Source organism: Podarcis muralis, chromosome 6 (genome assembly GCF_964188315.1).
Source record: "Podarcis muralis chromosome 6, rPodMur119.hap1.1, whole genome shotgun sequence".
Lineage (NCBI taxonomy): Eukaryota > Metazoa > Chordata > Lepidosauria > Squamata > Lacertidae > Podarcis > Podarcis muralis.
Genome location: NC_135660.1, coordinates 41,260,617 through 41,273,321, shown reverse-complemented (window position 1 = coordinate 41,273,321; position 12,705 = coordinate 41,260,617). Strand labels below are relative to the sequence as shown.

The 12,705-nt window shown below is 39.9% G+C and overlaps 1 protein-coding gene across 1 annotated transcript; it reads left to right on the top strand.

The window, feature by feature from the left end:
• The first annotated feature begins 59 nt into the window (after positions 1–59).
• On the top strand, positions 60–10,786 carry PARL (presenilin associated rhomboid like). Its single transcript, XM_028730634.2, has 10 exons — positions 60–215; positions 1,357–1,537; positions 2,298–2,438; positions 3,321–3,369; positions 5,232–5,327; positions 6,390–6,539; positions 8,028–8,098; positions 9,202–9,303; positions 10,184–10,281; positions 10,479–10,786. Exons 1-10 carry the CDS (start codon positions 142–144, stop codon positions 10,573–10,575), a joined length of 1,059 nt encoding a protein of 352 aa, XP_028586467.1. The 5' UTR covers positions 60–141; the 3' UTR covers positions 10,576–10,786.
• The last annotated feature ends 1,919 nt before the right edge of the window (positions 10,787–12,705 follow it).

The window sequence follows — 12,705 nt, the reverse complement described above, 5'->3', positions numbered from 1 at the left end:
TTTCCCGGAGAGGTAGGCAAGGTAACGGTATGTTTGCTTCGGCGCTTGGCTATTACGTCATCCGGCAGCGCCAGCCCCTTTCAAGATGGCGGAAGGAAGCGCCCGCCGACCCGGAAGCGTTATTTTCGGAGGGTGAGGAAAATGGCGTGGAGTTGCTGTGCCCGAGTCTGGGTTAGACAGGAGTTATGGGGTAGTAGTGGATTCCGGACACACAGGTAAGGAATGAAGCGGAGCTGCTACCCATAGGAGGAGGGCGGTGGGGTTCAGAGGAAGGGGCTGGGGGTGGGTGAGGTGGTGTGCTGCTGCAGGTATCGAGGAGTTCGCTGCCAGGGTGTGCCTGGGAGAGCGGTGGGGTTGTCACCTTTGCCGCTCGGCTTTTCCAGGAGTCTGTTATTTTAAAAAAGAAATCCGGCATCCAGAACGATGGGTAGGATCCAATTCTCTTTCCACCCTCCCTAATCGAGGGCGATGAAGAAGGAAAGACTGTAGTAAAGAAGTGGCTGTGGATGGGGGAAGTACGATGCCTCCAGTCACTGGTCCAGCAGTTACACAGCCTCTCCTTATTCCGACGGATTGGAGAGAGAGTTGGGTGTGTCAATGGCACAACGGTGCATTGGTAGACAAATGGACTGAAGTAGCTTCGCAGAGTCTAGTACAAAATGAAAATATAAGATTTCCTTAGTAGCACCTTGATAATAATTACTTATTTGTTAACCTTACATCCCATCTACTAAATGATGCTTAAGGTGCCTAACAGCAATGATACAAATATAACAACAACAGTAATTAATAATAATATCCAAAGTGAGAACCAGAAACAAAATCATTTATTGTTCTGATATCCAGTCCCATCTGACAAATCATAATTTTGAAACTACAATTTGAAGCTTTTTGACAATTTGTATCTTTTTGAAGTTTAAATTGATATTCCTACTGAAATTACAAAACATGTCTTAGGTGTTTCTTTTTTCTCACAAGCTGCTGTTTGGCATAACATCTAGGGATGATTAGGAAAAGGAGAAGAAGACAGAAACTGTACTTTGCCTATATAGGCGGAACACAAAGTATTGTTTGGGTTCCTAAACTGCTGTTAGTACAATATCATAGGTTAGTGTTATATCTGAAGTGGCCTAAAACAACCATGTAACCATGTAAGAAAAACAAGTTGACATACAAACTTTGAAAGGTATATTCTGGATAGGCAAATCACAAAAAGATCATAATACTTTGGAGTGGTGAGAAGGTGCTTTTGGTTTCTCTTAATCTGGTATTTCTGAATAAGAAACTGGTATTTCCTAACATCTTGGAAACATTTAGAATGAGTCCACTTTGTGTTCCATATGTATTTACTTTTAGAAATACCCTATACACACAACAAAGAAATGGATTCAGAAGACCAGCACAGAAGAGTGATCCGCAAACACCAAACCCAAAAACTGGTATTAAGCCACAGAAAAGTAGTTTGTCTCCTCCAGCCTATCAAGAATCTTCCCGTTCAGTGAAAATCCTTGTGAAGCCATTCTTCTTTACAATTGGGGTAATAATTGTTTGATATTACAGATAATGTGCCGCAGTCCATATGTATTTAACAAAAACTGGTTTGTTTAGTGGTAAGCTACAGAATTTTCATATAGAACAAGGATTATATAGAGGTGGGATTTTGTCAGGCAGACCCATTGCAGCTGAAGATATGTTTATCAAATTTTTCTAATCTGTAGAACAATTAAAGTATTGGGATCCATGTCCATATAATGCCTGAGTAAGAAGAACAGGGCTGCCCACATTCCCATCCCTACCCACTGTTTCTACTCTGAACACCGTAGGTCTGAATGGGGCTTCTACCCATGTTCACTTAAATGTGAGTGGAAACATCTGTGTAGTACAAAATCCTGCTTTATCAAGATTCCCATCATGTTCTATTCACTTTAAAGCAAACACAGGTAGATAGTACTCAAATGTTTTCTGGTCAATCTGAGAAGTTTGAAAACAGATGGTTGGGACCAGCTTTTTCAGGGATATTGGGAGCAGACCCAGCATGTGCAGCCCCATGCCTCCTGTATATATAGATTGTTCCTATTTAGGCATAACACCCAAATTAAAGCATTTAATAGAAGTTGTATTTCCAATCTAAAGACTCCAAAAGCTATGTAGGGAATAGAGATAAAATATTATTGATATTGTATGACTGTAGGGGTCATGCCATACAATGAGTTAACAGTTCTGGTGCTAATTTGAATGCTTATGGTAACAAATTATCTGAATTATGTGTTACCTGAAACCTTAATTAAATATATTAGTTTTCAGGCTGTGCTTTTGGATCAGCTGCTATTTGGCAATATGAACACCTCAAATCCAAGGTTCAGAACTATTTTGAAGATAGTCGAGCAGACTGGATGGATAAGGTGCGACCACAAAAAGGGATGGACTTCAGAAGGCAGGTATTTTGGGCACTAATTATAATTTTACTATTGAAACTATTGTACATGATGACTGATTTTTTTTCTATTGTGCCTCACCTTGCAAAGCCTTATGGATATTATCATACTTTTCTTGACAAATCTCAAGGAAAAACCCATGAGGTGTGTGTATATATATATATATATATATATGTTCAATAGTAAGAGAAAAATTATGAATGTTAAAGTTGTGCGACTCAGCCATCATTAATAAGATCACATCTTTGGGTTAAAGAAGGATGGTAAGAAATAACATGTTTAATTAGAGATGGAGTCAATTCATTAGCACTTTTTTCATTTATTTGGAAGATTCTTTCACAAACTCGAATCATAACCAGTTGAATATAGCTGATCACAATGTTTAGCATATGCAGTCCAGAGGTAAATTGATATAAAAATATGTATATTTCATTAGGAAAATGCATCACTTAGAAATCAGACATAAAAAGGAACAAATCCTTATTTACTACATGGATATAGTGTTTAGATTTGTTACAGATAAGAGTCATCTCTGTACCCACTTTTCTTTATGGCCCTGCCCATCGTTGGCATGCAGCTCCCAAAAGGTTACCCACAAGGGAATGTTGGCCTTAGGTTCAATAAGGTTCCCAGCCTTGGTTTACACTAACTAGAGAGGAGTGCAGTTATCTTTTGAAAATAGGTGTTTGTTACCTATGTGTAATTACAGTTGTCTAAGAAAAGTTTTGGGATAGAATATTCTTCTTTTGTTTTGTAAACTTGATTTCTTCAATGCTTTTGTGTATCGAAAAAACTAAATTGCATATTAATGAGTTTAATATCCATTGTCTTGAGATACTTTATATATTGGATCAGGCTAGATTAAGACTGCTCATTTTCTTTCAGGTTAACCAGTGGTGGAATAGTCTGAGCAACGGGCAACGTACTGTGTCAGGTTTGTGTTAGCTTACAAGTATTAGACATTCTCAGGAAGAGAAATATGGCAAACAGGTACAGTATGTCACTAGATAGCTATGATAACATGCTTACAAGTTGTTAAACCTAAGGAGGTCTTTTCCACCTATGTGTTTAGTTTGCTCCACTACATAATATATTTTGGCCTAACATTATGTAATATTGCTCCCTAACTTAGAGGGATGCAGTGCAATTTTATGCTCAGATTATTCCTCCTAGAACAAGGATGGAGACCCTGTGGCCTTCCAGTTGTTGTTGGACTCCCAACAGTCCCAGCCTGCATGGCCATAGATGATGAAGGCCAGACATTTCTCACCCCTGTTCTAGAAGACCCTTGCCTATTGCTTTCTGTAAGACTTTCTCCATGATTATGGCTCTGTCACACAAGATTGTTTCCTGCATAGAAGCTGGCTCTGTTACTAGAAAGTTGTAACAGAATGTCAAAAATAGTTACTACTTAGTAAATGTTTTAATATAATTATGATACAGTGGAATCTTGGTTTTCGAGCTTCTCAGAAGCCGAACGTTTCAGAACTCGAACGCCAAAAACCCGGAAGTAATTGCTTCCATTTTCAAATGTCAAATGGCTTCTGGGGAGTTTTTTTTCCTTTTTCTCCATTGACTTCGCTGACTGCCCTTTGCGCCTCGGTCATCAAACGCTTCGGAAGTCAAATAGTCTTCCGGAATGGATTACGTTTGACAACCGAGGTTCCAGTGTACTGTGTTATTGGGGACTGAGAAACTGATATTTCATGAAGAATATAGGGTTTACCAAATCAAGATATGGTTTCCAAATGTAAGTGTGTGGTGGTGATGGAACATGTTTTATTCCCACTCTCTATTCTTCATCAGTAAGAAAAAATAATAAGGGTGGATTACAGTTTGTAGGTAACTTTTGAAAAGTCTCATATGAAAGCAAAAATACAAGTAGTCTTTAAAAAATGTTTGAGCACAATTATTTGTGACCTGAATGATTACTGGGTTGCATCCAAGGCATGGGGGGAAAGGAACTGCTTGATGGGCCAAGTCCTTACCTGCAGGTCAACTCTGACAGTGCATTGCTTCAGTCACCTGATGTCATGATGACCCCAGGTCACCCCTTTTCCTTTGCCCTCATGGTTTGGTTTCAGAACACATGGGCAATGGCACAGCTTTTTGCAAGTGTCAGTAAACAGCTCATTGTGGATGCTTACAAAGCCTAGTGCAGTTTGATTTCAAATCATCATCATTAGTGCTTGAATAGTAGTAGTAGTAGTTTATTTGTACCCTGCCCATCTGACTGAGATGCTCCAGCCACTCCAGGCAGCTTCCAACAAATATAAAACCATAATAAAACATCAAACATTAAATACTGCCCTATACAGGGCTACCTTCAGATTTCTTCCGGGTTTTGTGAATTGTGTTGGATGGACAGTGCAATTTTGGCTTTGTTTTGTTCCTGAAAATATTCTTTTCAGAAATATATATTTCTAGACTTCCCTTCATCCATTTGGACATGTATGTGGGCATGAATAAAGCTATTCATACAAATACAATAGAACCATGAAACTGCAGCGTTACTAACAAACTAGCAAAGTCAGAGGCAGCAGTAACAACTTTATAAAGCAGAGTAAACATAAACACGTGCAGTGTCTGAGGAAAAATATATATTTCACCTGGCCCTTGAAGGGTTGTAATGTTGGTGCCAGACATCTCTTTCTGGGGAGGAGAGAAAATCCACTTGAAAATAACAGTTTTGTGGTACTTGGGTTTACAATAACTTATTTGTGGGTTGTATACGTTATATATTTGAATGCTTTCACTTCTTGTTTTGTCACTACACTTTTCTTGTTAAATCCATAGGCATTATAGCTGCAAACGTCTTTGTATTCTGTTTATGGAGGATACCCTCTTTGCAACGAGTAATGCTTACATATTTCACATCTAATCCAACTTCTCGTAAGTGTGCATTAAAATACATGCAAAATTGTACAAGACTGTGTTCTGTTTTATTTTAGGGCTGTGGATTGACCACCTGATTTAAGGAAATACCAAGCAAATTGGTTTCCACAATACAAATATTTTGGGATGGACAAACTAATGAAACAATTTACCTTACCTGCATAAATATTTTTAGTGTCATGTAAATATCTTACGAGGGACGCGGGTGGCGCTGTGGGTAAAAGCCTCAGAGCCTAGGGCTTGCCGATTGAAAGGTCGGCGGTTCGAATCCCCGCGGCGGGGTGCGCTCCCGTTGTTTCGGTCCCAGCGCCTGCCAACCTAGCAGTTCGAAAGCACTCCCGGGTGAAATTAGATAAATAGGGACCGCTTACTAGCAGGAAGGTAAACAGTGTTTCCGTGTGTGGCTCTGGCTCGCCAGAGCAGCGATGTCACGCTGGCCACGTGACCCGGAAGTGTCTCCGGACAGCGCTGGCCCCCGGCCTCTTGAGTGAGATGGCCGCACAACCCTAGAGTCTGTCAAGACTGGCCTGTACAGGCAGGGGTACCTTTACCTTTAAATATCTTACAGAAGTAGAATATCTTCTTACTTCAATGTTATGTATGGTGTAATGTTTCATTGTATTTTGCTGTTGAGGAGTCCCAACTCCAAAAAAGTGGATGATTAAGGTTTATTTATCTACTGTTCATTTTCATCCTTCTCAACTAAATCACTAAACTGTCAAGAAAAAAGTGTTCCATGCTGTATAAACACAAGTTAAATATTTTTATGTGCATACCTAAATCTACGGTGGAGGGAAAGCTGTAAAAGTCAGTGTACAAGAGGCACACTGCAGGCAAAAATGTTAAGGTAATCTTAAAAATTATGATTAAAGAGTGGTGGGCTCTTCTGAAAAGTAAAACCATGTTCAAAAACATAATGCTTAATGTTTTTGAAAACCCAGTGATGACTATGTTTTTTCTTGCTAGAAGTTCCATTCTAATAGTTCAACTTGTAAACTGTGAATGGAGAGGTGAAATGCTAAAGTAGTCTTAACAGCTGTTTTCTTCCTTTTGCCCTAGGAGTTGTGTGCTCTCCCATGTTGCTATCTGCATTTAGTCATTTCTCATTTCTACACATGGCAGCCAACATGTATGTTCTGTGGAGCTTCTCAACCAGTATAGTCTCTCTTCTGGGACGTGAACAATTCATGGCAGCGTACCTTTCTGCAGGTAAGAAGCCTTCCTTGGTTATCTCTTTATGGCAGGCACCCCCAAACTCGGCTCTCCAGATGTTTTTGGGACTACAACTCCCATCATCCCTAGCTAAGAGAACCAGTGGTCAAGAATGATGGGAATTGTAGTCCCAAAACATCTAGAGGGCGGAGTTTGTGGATGCCTGATTTATGGGCTCCTGAGATGATTTAGGGACGCGGGTGGCGCTGTGGGTAAAACCTCAGTGCCTAGGACTTGCCGATCGTATGGTTGGCGGTTCGAATCCCCGCGGCGGGGTGAGCTCCCGTCTTTCGGTCCCAGCTCCTGCCCACCTAGCAGTTGGAAAGCACCCCTAAGTGCAAGTAGATAAATAGGTACCGCTTTATAGCGGGAAGGTAAACGGTGTTTCCGTGTGCTGTGCTGGTGCTGGCTCGCCAGAGCAGCTTCGTCATGCTGGCCACGTGACCCGGAAGTGTCTTTGGACAGCGCTGGCTCCCGGCCTCTTAAGTGAGATGAGCGCACAACCCTAGAGTCGGACACGACTGGCCCGTACGGGCAGGGGTACCTTTACCTTTACCTTTAAGATGATTTAAAACTTGTCTTTGACTTGCACTGAAGTTGCCTTTATTATGTGTTATGAACATTCTTTGATCATTGGAGAGAAACTGTCATTCATCAATACAATCCTGTTCAAAACATGTCTGGATGAAGACTAGTTTAGAAAATTCTAAAATAATTAAATGATGAGCTTCCCAAGCAGTATTCTGTGAGCCAGTATGAGTACTGTCCTAGGTCCAGGATCAAGGGGCCAGCTACTAGGATTGATTTTTTTGGTCCATTAACCACCCTAATCTAAGGTGGGCTAACCTTTAGGCATCACCACCATTTTAGTTTAGAGGTCCTTTTAATAGTTGTTTGGGGGTGAATTCTGCTAAAATGTTATAGTTCATGGAAATATAGAAGTGCTATTACATATTAAAATAAATTAAAATAAATAAAAGGTAAATGACTTCTTTCTTGACTTAAATGACTTTCTACGCCCTCCCACCAGATGTCTAAGAGAACAACAACTACCAGACTTTTAGAAGACATCTGAAGGCAGCCCTGTTTAGGGCAGCTTTTAATGTTTGACGTATTACAGTATTTTAATATTTTTCTGGAAGCCGCCCAGAGTGGCTGGAGAATACATTATTATTATTATTTATTTCTTGGCTTAGGCATAGATCAAGCTTCAGAGCCCCAGAGGGAAAAACTAAGGAGAAGTGAACCGCTTCTGAAGCTATTTTTCTCCATGCCATAAATCAGTCCAACTTTGGAGACTCTATTCTGGATGAACCTGTGTCTGCCTTAAGAATTGCATGTTCCTCTGTAGGGCAGTCCAGTGTGCTGTGAAAGCCATGGGTTTAATGAAACAAATGAAACTAGGACAGTAAAATAAGAATATTTAACTGTTTCATGTCTCTCACTGAATCCGTGCTTCTGACAAGATTATTATTTTTCTTCTAGGGGTTTTTTCCACATTTGTGAGTTATTTTTGCAAAACGGTCACAGGAAGATTTGGATCATCACTTGGAGCAGTAAGTCCTGCTGAGTACAAACGAATCTGTCTGTTGTGAAAGACTGGTTTTTGGAGCAGATTGTTTTCTGTTTTCAGAAGTCAAGTTATTTTTGGGGAAAAACTACAGTGGAGAGTAGTTTAGAAATCTAATGAAATATTGGGGGGGGGGGATTGGTCTATAAGCTTCACCCCAGCAAAAGTTACTTAGTGAACTGTTTCCCCCCACTGTTTAGATCCGTGGTTCCCAACGTGGGGCACACGTTTGATTTTTAAGGGGGGCAGTTCGATAATGAGTTAGACCAAGTTAATGGCTTTCTCCACGTGAATAGGAGTTCACTTTTTAAATAATAAGAATTATATGTCAAGGGGGATGGGGGGGCATCAGGATTTTAGAGATGTTTAGGTGGGGCATGGCCAAAAAATGGTTGGGAACCACTGGTTAGATCGTTAGTATAATTAATTAAAAAAAAGATGCCTCAGTATCAGATAAGCTATAAGTAAAATCAGTGATGGTGCCAACTCAAATTTTTATAGTGCTCGTTTTGTCCACTTTCATTTTTGCAGCAATAAGAACTATTTCCAGCTTGTCTTCCATTTAAACACTTATTTGGAAACAAGTCCCATGGATTTCAATTAGATTCCTAACTAGTTTTTTAGGATTATAGTTTTACTGTCATGTTTCTGTAGCCTTATTCTGAATTAAGTCCCAATATCAATAGGACTTAATTCACAGCAAAACAACTAATTTCCACTGCAGTTTTTATCCCCAAGTACATTTTTACTTGTGGAGTAGGTTTCATAGAACTCATTGGCACTGTCTTCTGAGTAAAACATGAATGAACTTGTCAATATTAGGAATAAATTGGGTATGTTATATCAGATTGTATTGTTTTCACGTTGATACTTTCTATCTTGAATATCAGAAAGATTTATTCACAGACAGGAAATAGTCTATGCTTTCTTAAGGAGAAGGGATTTGCCACTCACTTCTGTTGAACCTCTGGTCAAGATAAACAGTAATCTTTTCTGACTTCAACAGAAATTCAATTCTAAATTGAAATTCTTTTGCTTTTGTAATTTGCATTTTTATTCTTTATTTTTAAAGTTTTGCTTGTTTTCTAGTCGGGTGCTATAATGATGGTCCTTGCAGCAGTATGTACGAAGATGCCAGAAGCCAGGCTAGCCATAATATTCCTTCCAATGTTCACATTTACAGCCGGAAATGTAAGTGACTTGAAAGAACTGAAGCAACTTCTCTCCTCTGTTGTTACCTGTTTTTGTCTCATGGGCTTAACTTTAAAAAAAAACACAACAGAAAAGGAAAAAGGGGTGAGAAGGAAAAATTAAAACAATAGAACTCAGGCACCTATTGCTAAACATTACATAGTGATTCATATAATGACCATCTACAAAGGAAGCAGTTCAGGGAGGGGAGGAACTAGGGTTGCTGTAGTTCAAAAAGTGAAAATTGTGATTTCCAGGAAACAGAACAACTCTGCATCCAGTCTTCCTCTTCTGCAACCAGATAGAATGGCTCCCGTCAGGTGATGGGTGAGGAGGGTCCCCAAAGGAGCTGGTCTCTCAGCAGAGCTGGTGGAGTGGGTCTTCTAATTTACCAATACAGAACTGAGGCTTGGGAGAGAGTTACTGTATTGGGCTGAATGCGCATCTGCAAATAAGCTGCACCTTTAAAATTCAAGGCTTCTTTGCGGGTGCGGCCCGCCTCCTGGCACTCCATCCCCAAACCGGTGCCAGGGGAGGCCACCAGCCGCTGTCCCCGCACTCCTGGGCTGCTTCCTTGGGGGAGCAGGGAGCCGCGCGGTAAGGTCGTGAATATAAGCCACACTTTTTTTCCAAGTTAAAGTGCGGCTTGTATTCAGGCCAGTATGGTACATTCTCAAAGTTGCTCAATATATCCATGGTAGAGATGGGGCTTTAACTCGAATCCAGCTACAACCCTCGCCCTTGTTCTCATTGACTAAATGGGATTTATGAATGTGGACTACATTCATTTTATCATTGTTGGAGCTGCTGAAACATGAAGGCAATGTTGCTGTTGTGTGTTTTTTTTTTGCCAATGCTGTACTTGCTTACTCATTTCTAGGCTTTAAAAGCCATTATTGCACTGGACACGGCCGGACTTATTTTGGGTTGGAAGTTTTTTGACCATGCTGCACACGTTGGAGGGGCTCTCTTTGGCATGTAAGTTTTTGTACTGTGCTAGTACAATGAGAGTGATGCTTCAGTGTGTTGTAGTTTGTTTGTCTTTTATTTATTTAAAATAGCCCTGTAAAATTTCTACTGAGAAGTGTTTTGGGCCCAAATGGCTTCATGACATATACCTATAATGTGTTCTGTGAAAGAATTTCAGTTGAAGTTATGCGTTTGTTGCTTTTTAGGTGGTATGTAACATACGGGCATAATCTAATATGGAAGAATAGAGAACCGGTGGTGAAGGCATGGCACACAATAAGGACTTGGAGACCAAATAAATGAGGTGGGGCTTGCAACTGGCGCTTTTTAGAAGAAACTTGTACAGAAATGGCGTGCTGCTTTGAAGACTGGAAAGTGGATTGGTTGTTACATTACTTACACAGTAATGGGATCTTCAGTTCTAAATGTGATAATCCACGCTCAAAATAAATGCATTTATTGATAAACACATAACCTAATAGAAAACAATAAAGATTTGTATCTCATTGCTTTATTAAGGGAGTCTGTATTATTTCCTCTGGCTATTTTGGAGCAAAAATAACATTTGATCAGTTGGCTGATAGCTTCTCATTTAGAAATAAATTATATTAAGATGCCAACAGTTCTAGTAAGATCCTGATACTACAGAGCTCTGGTTAAGAAACTGCTTTATCATTCTCCTTGTCTTAATCTGCAATGATGTTTGATATTATTAGGCATATATATATATTTATGCACACACAGAGCTGTGCTCTACAACTAAGCTATGGCCTCTTTCAAATATGTGGGGTGGGGAGGAGTAGTACAAATGCATTTGCTGTAGGACGTCTGGGCTGTGAATGGAAGGGCATGCACAGTGGACTGCTCCAGGCGAGTCCCTTATTAAAAAAAAAGAAGCCCCACAATATAGGGGCTGGCACCATTTGCTAGTAGCATTCATTAAGACTACACAAATGACTTAGCTAGACCAGAATAGAAACCAACTTCTTTCTCTCCCCTTCCCCCGCTTGTTAAAATTGCTGCCTGACATCTAACTTCAGGCTCCCTCTTGGGCACTGCATTAAGAAGCTCATTCTTAACAAAGGAAAGGCGGCCTGTTCCAGACCCTCCAAGTGTCCCAATTTTCCAGGGATGTCCCTGATTTAGAGAAGCCATCCCAATTTCCGATTTGATCCCGGAATGTCCCACTTTTCCATAGGATGCCCCTATTTCCTTTGGAAAAATGTTGGAGGGTATGGAGTTATCCAAACCCCAAGCTATCTGAAGGCAATCCCACATAGGGAAGTTTTTATTAATGTTATATTATGCTTTTATATATGCTGGAAGCTGCCCAGAGTGGCTGGGGCAACCCAGTAAGATGTGTGGGGTATAAATAGTAAAATTATCATTATGGAATGGGACGTACCTATTATCATCGGAGAAATGTTGGAGGGTATGCTGCCCTTAGGTTCTTTTTAGGAAGATTTTCTCTAAGGGAGGAAAGGACTAAAAAATGCTCAGAGGCATTCAGCCCTATATGTCAGGATTTTGGAAACAAAAGTTGGCAACCCTACTTGTTACAAGAGCCTGAGAAACAAAACTATCACAGATCCTATACCTTTTGTGACAAAGGGGTTGGGCCTCCTTGTGATTTAGCATAGTGCAATGAAAAGCTTTTTGGGAGAAGGAGACTCTTAGGATATGTTACTTTTTGTAATAGCAGTCTCTGCTAATGATTCTGTTAGGCTTAGGTTTTAAATACTTGATGATTTGGCCATCTTCTGACAACAGCTAGCTAGCTAGCCAAATGCCAACCCTTCCACCCTCTGGTCAGATCATTAAACTAACTCCTGCAAGCATAGTGAGGAAAAGCTGTCATGTTAAATATCATAGATCATTTTTTATGGTGGTGAAGGATATCCCAAAGGCGACCTGTAACACATATTTATAACACTATTTTAGAATTTTTCAAATGCATTACATTTTATTTATATATTTATGCTCTGCTCTTCAGTAGATATCCTCAGATCATTTTTCAATACATAAAAATGGCAGATCCTATAGAATGGGGAACTCAGATTTACTGACCTATTAAAATTCTAGAGATAGTATAGCAGGAAGTTTAAGCACCTTTCCCCCATAACTGAAAGGTATTTGAAATAATGAGGCTTTTATTGTGTTAGCAATAACCTAAATTTGCTTCTTTCTAAAGCCAGGCTATGTAAAAGTTTTGCTGCTGCCAATAAACACAATTTCCTTCTGAACCCTACTGTTTGAAATAAAGCAACAGAATGCCTTCTACATGGTTGATCTATAGCTTTTTTAAAAAGTCAAACCAGTTTTAAATAAGTATGAATGAACAAAAAGCTGCTAAGGCTGTGCTTAGTGAGGATTAGCATAGGATTGGATCCAGTTGCCCGTCTGTAAATGAAGTTACCCCTTCCACTTGTACAA

Excerpts from the sequence above, each read along its gene's own strand:
- PARL (XM_028730634.2), top strand. The coding sequence starts at position 142 with ATGGCGTGGAGTTGCTGTGCCCGAGTCTGGGTTAGACAGGAGTTATGG. Across the intron at positions 5,328-6,389 it reads CACATCTAATCCAACTTCTC|GAGTTGTGTGCTCTCCCATG; the intron begins GTAAGTGTGCAT and ends CTTTTGCCCTAG. Across the intron at positions 8,099-9,201 it reads TTGGATCATCACTTGGAGCA|TCGGGTGCTATAATGATGGT; the intron begins GTAAGTCCTGCT and ends CTTGTTTTCTAG.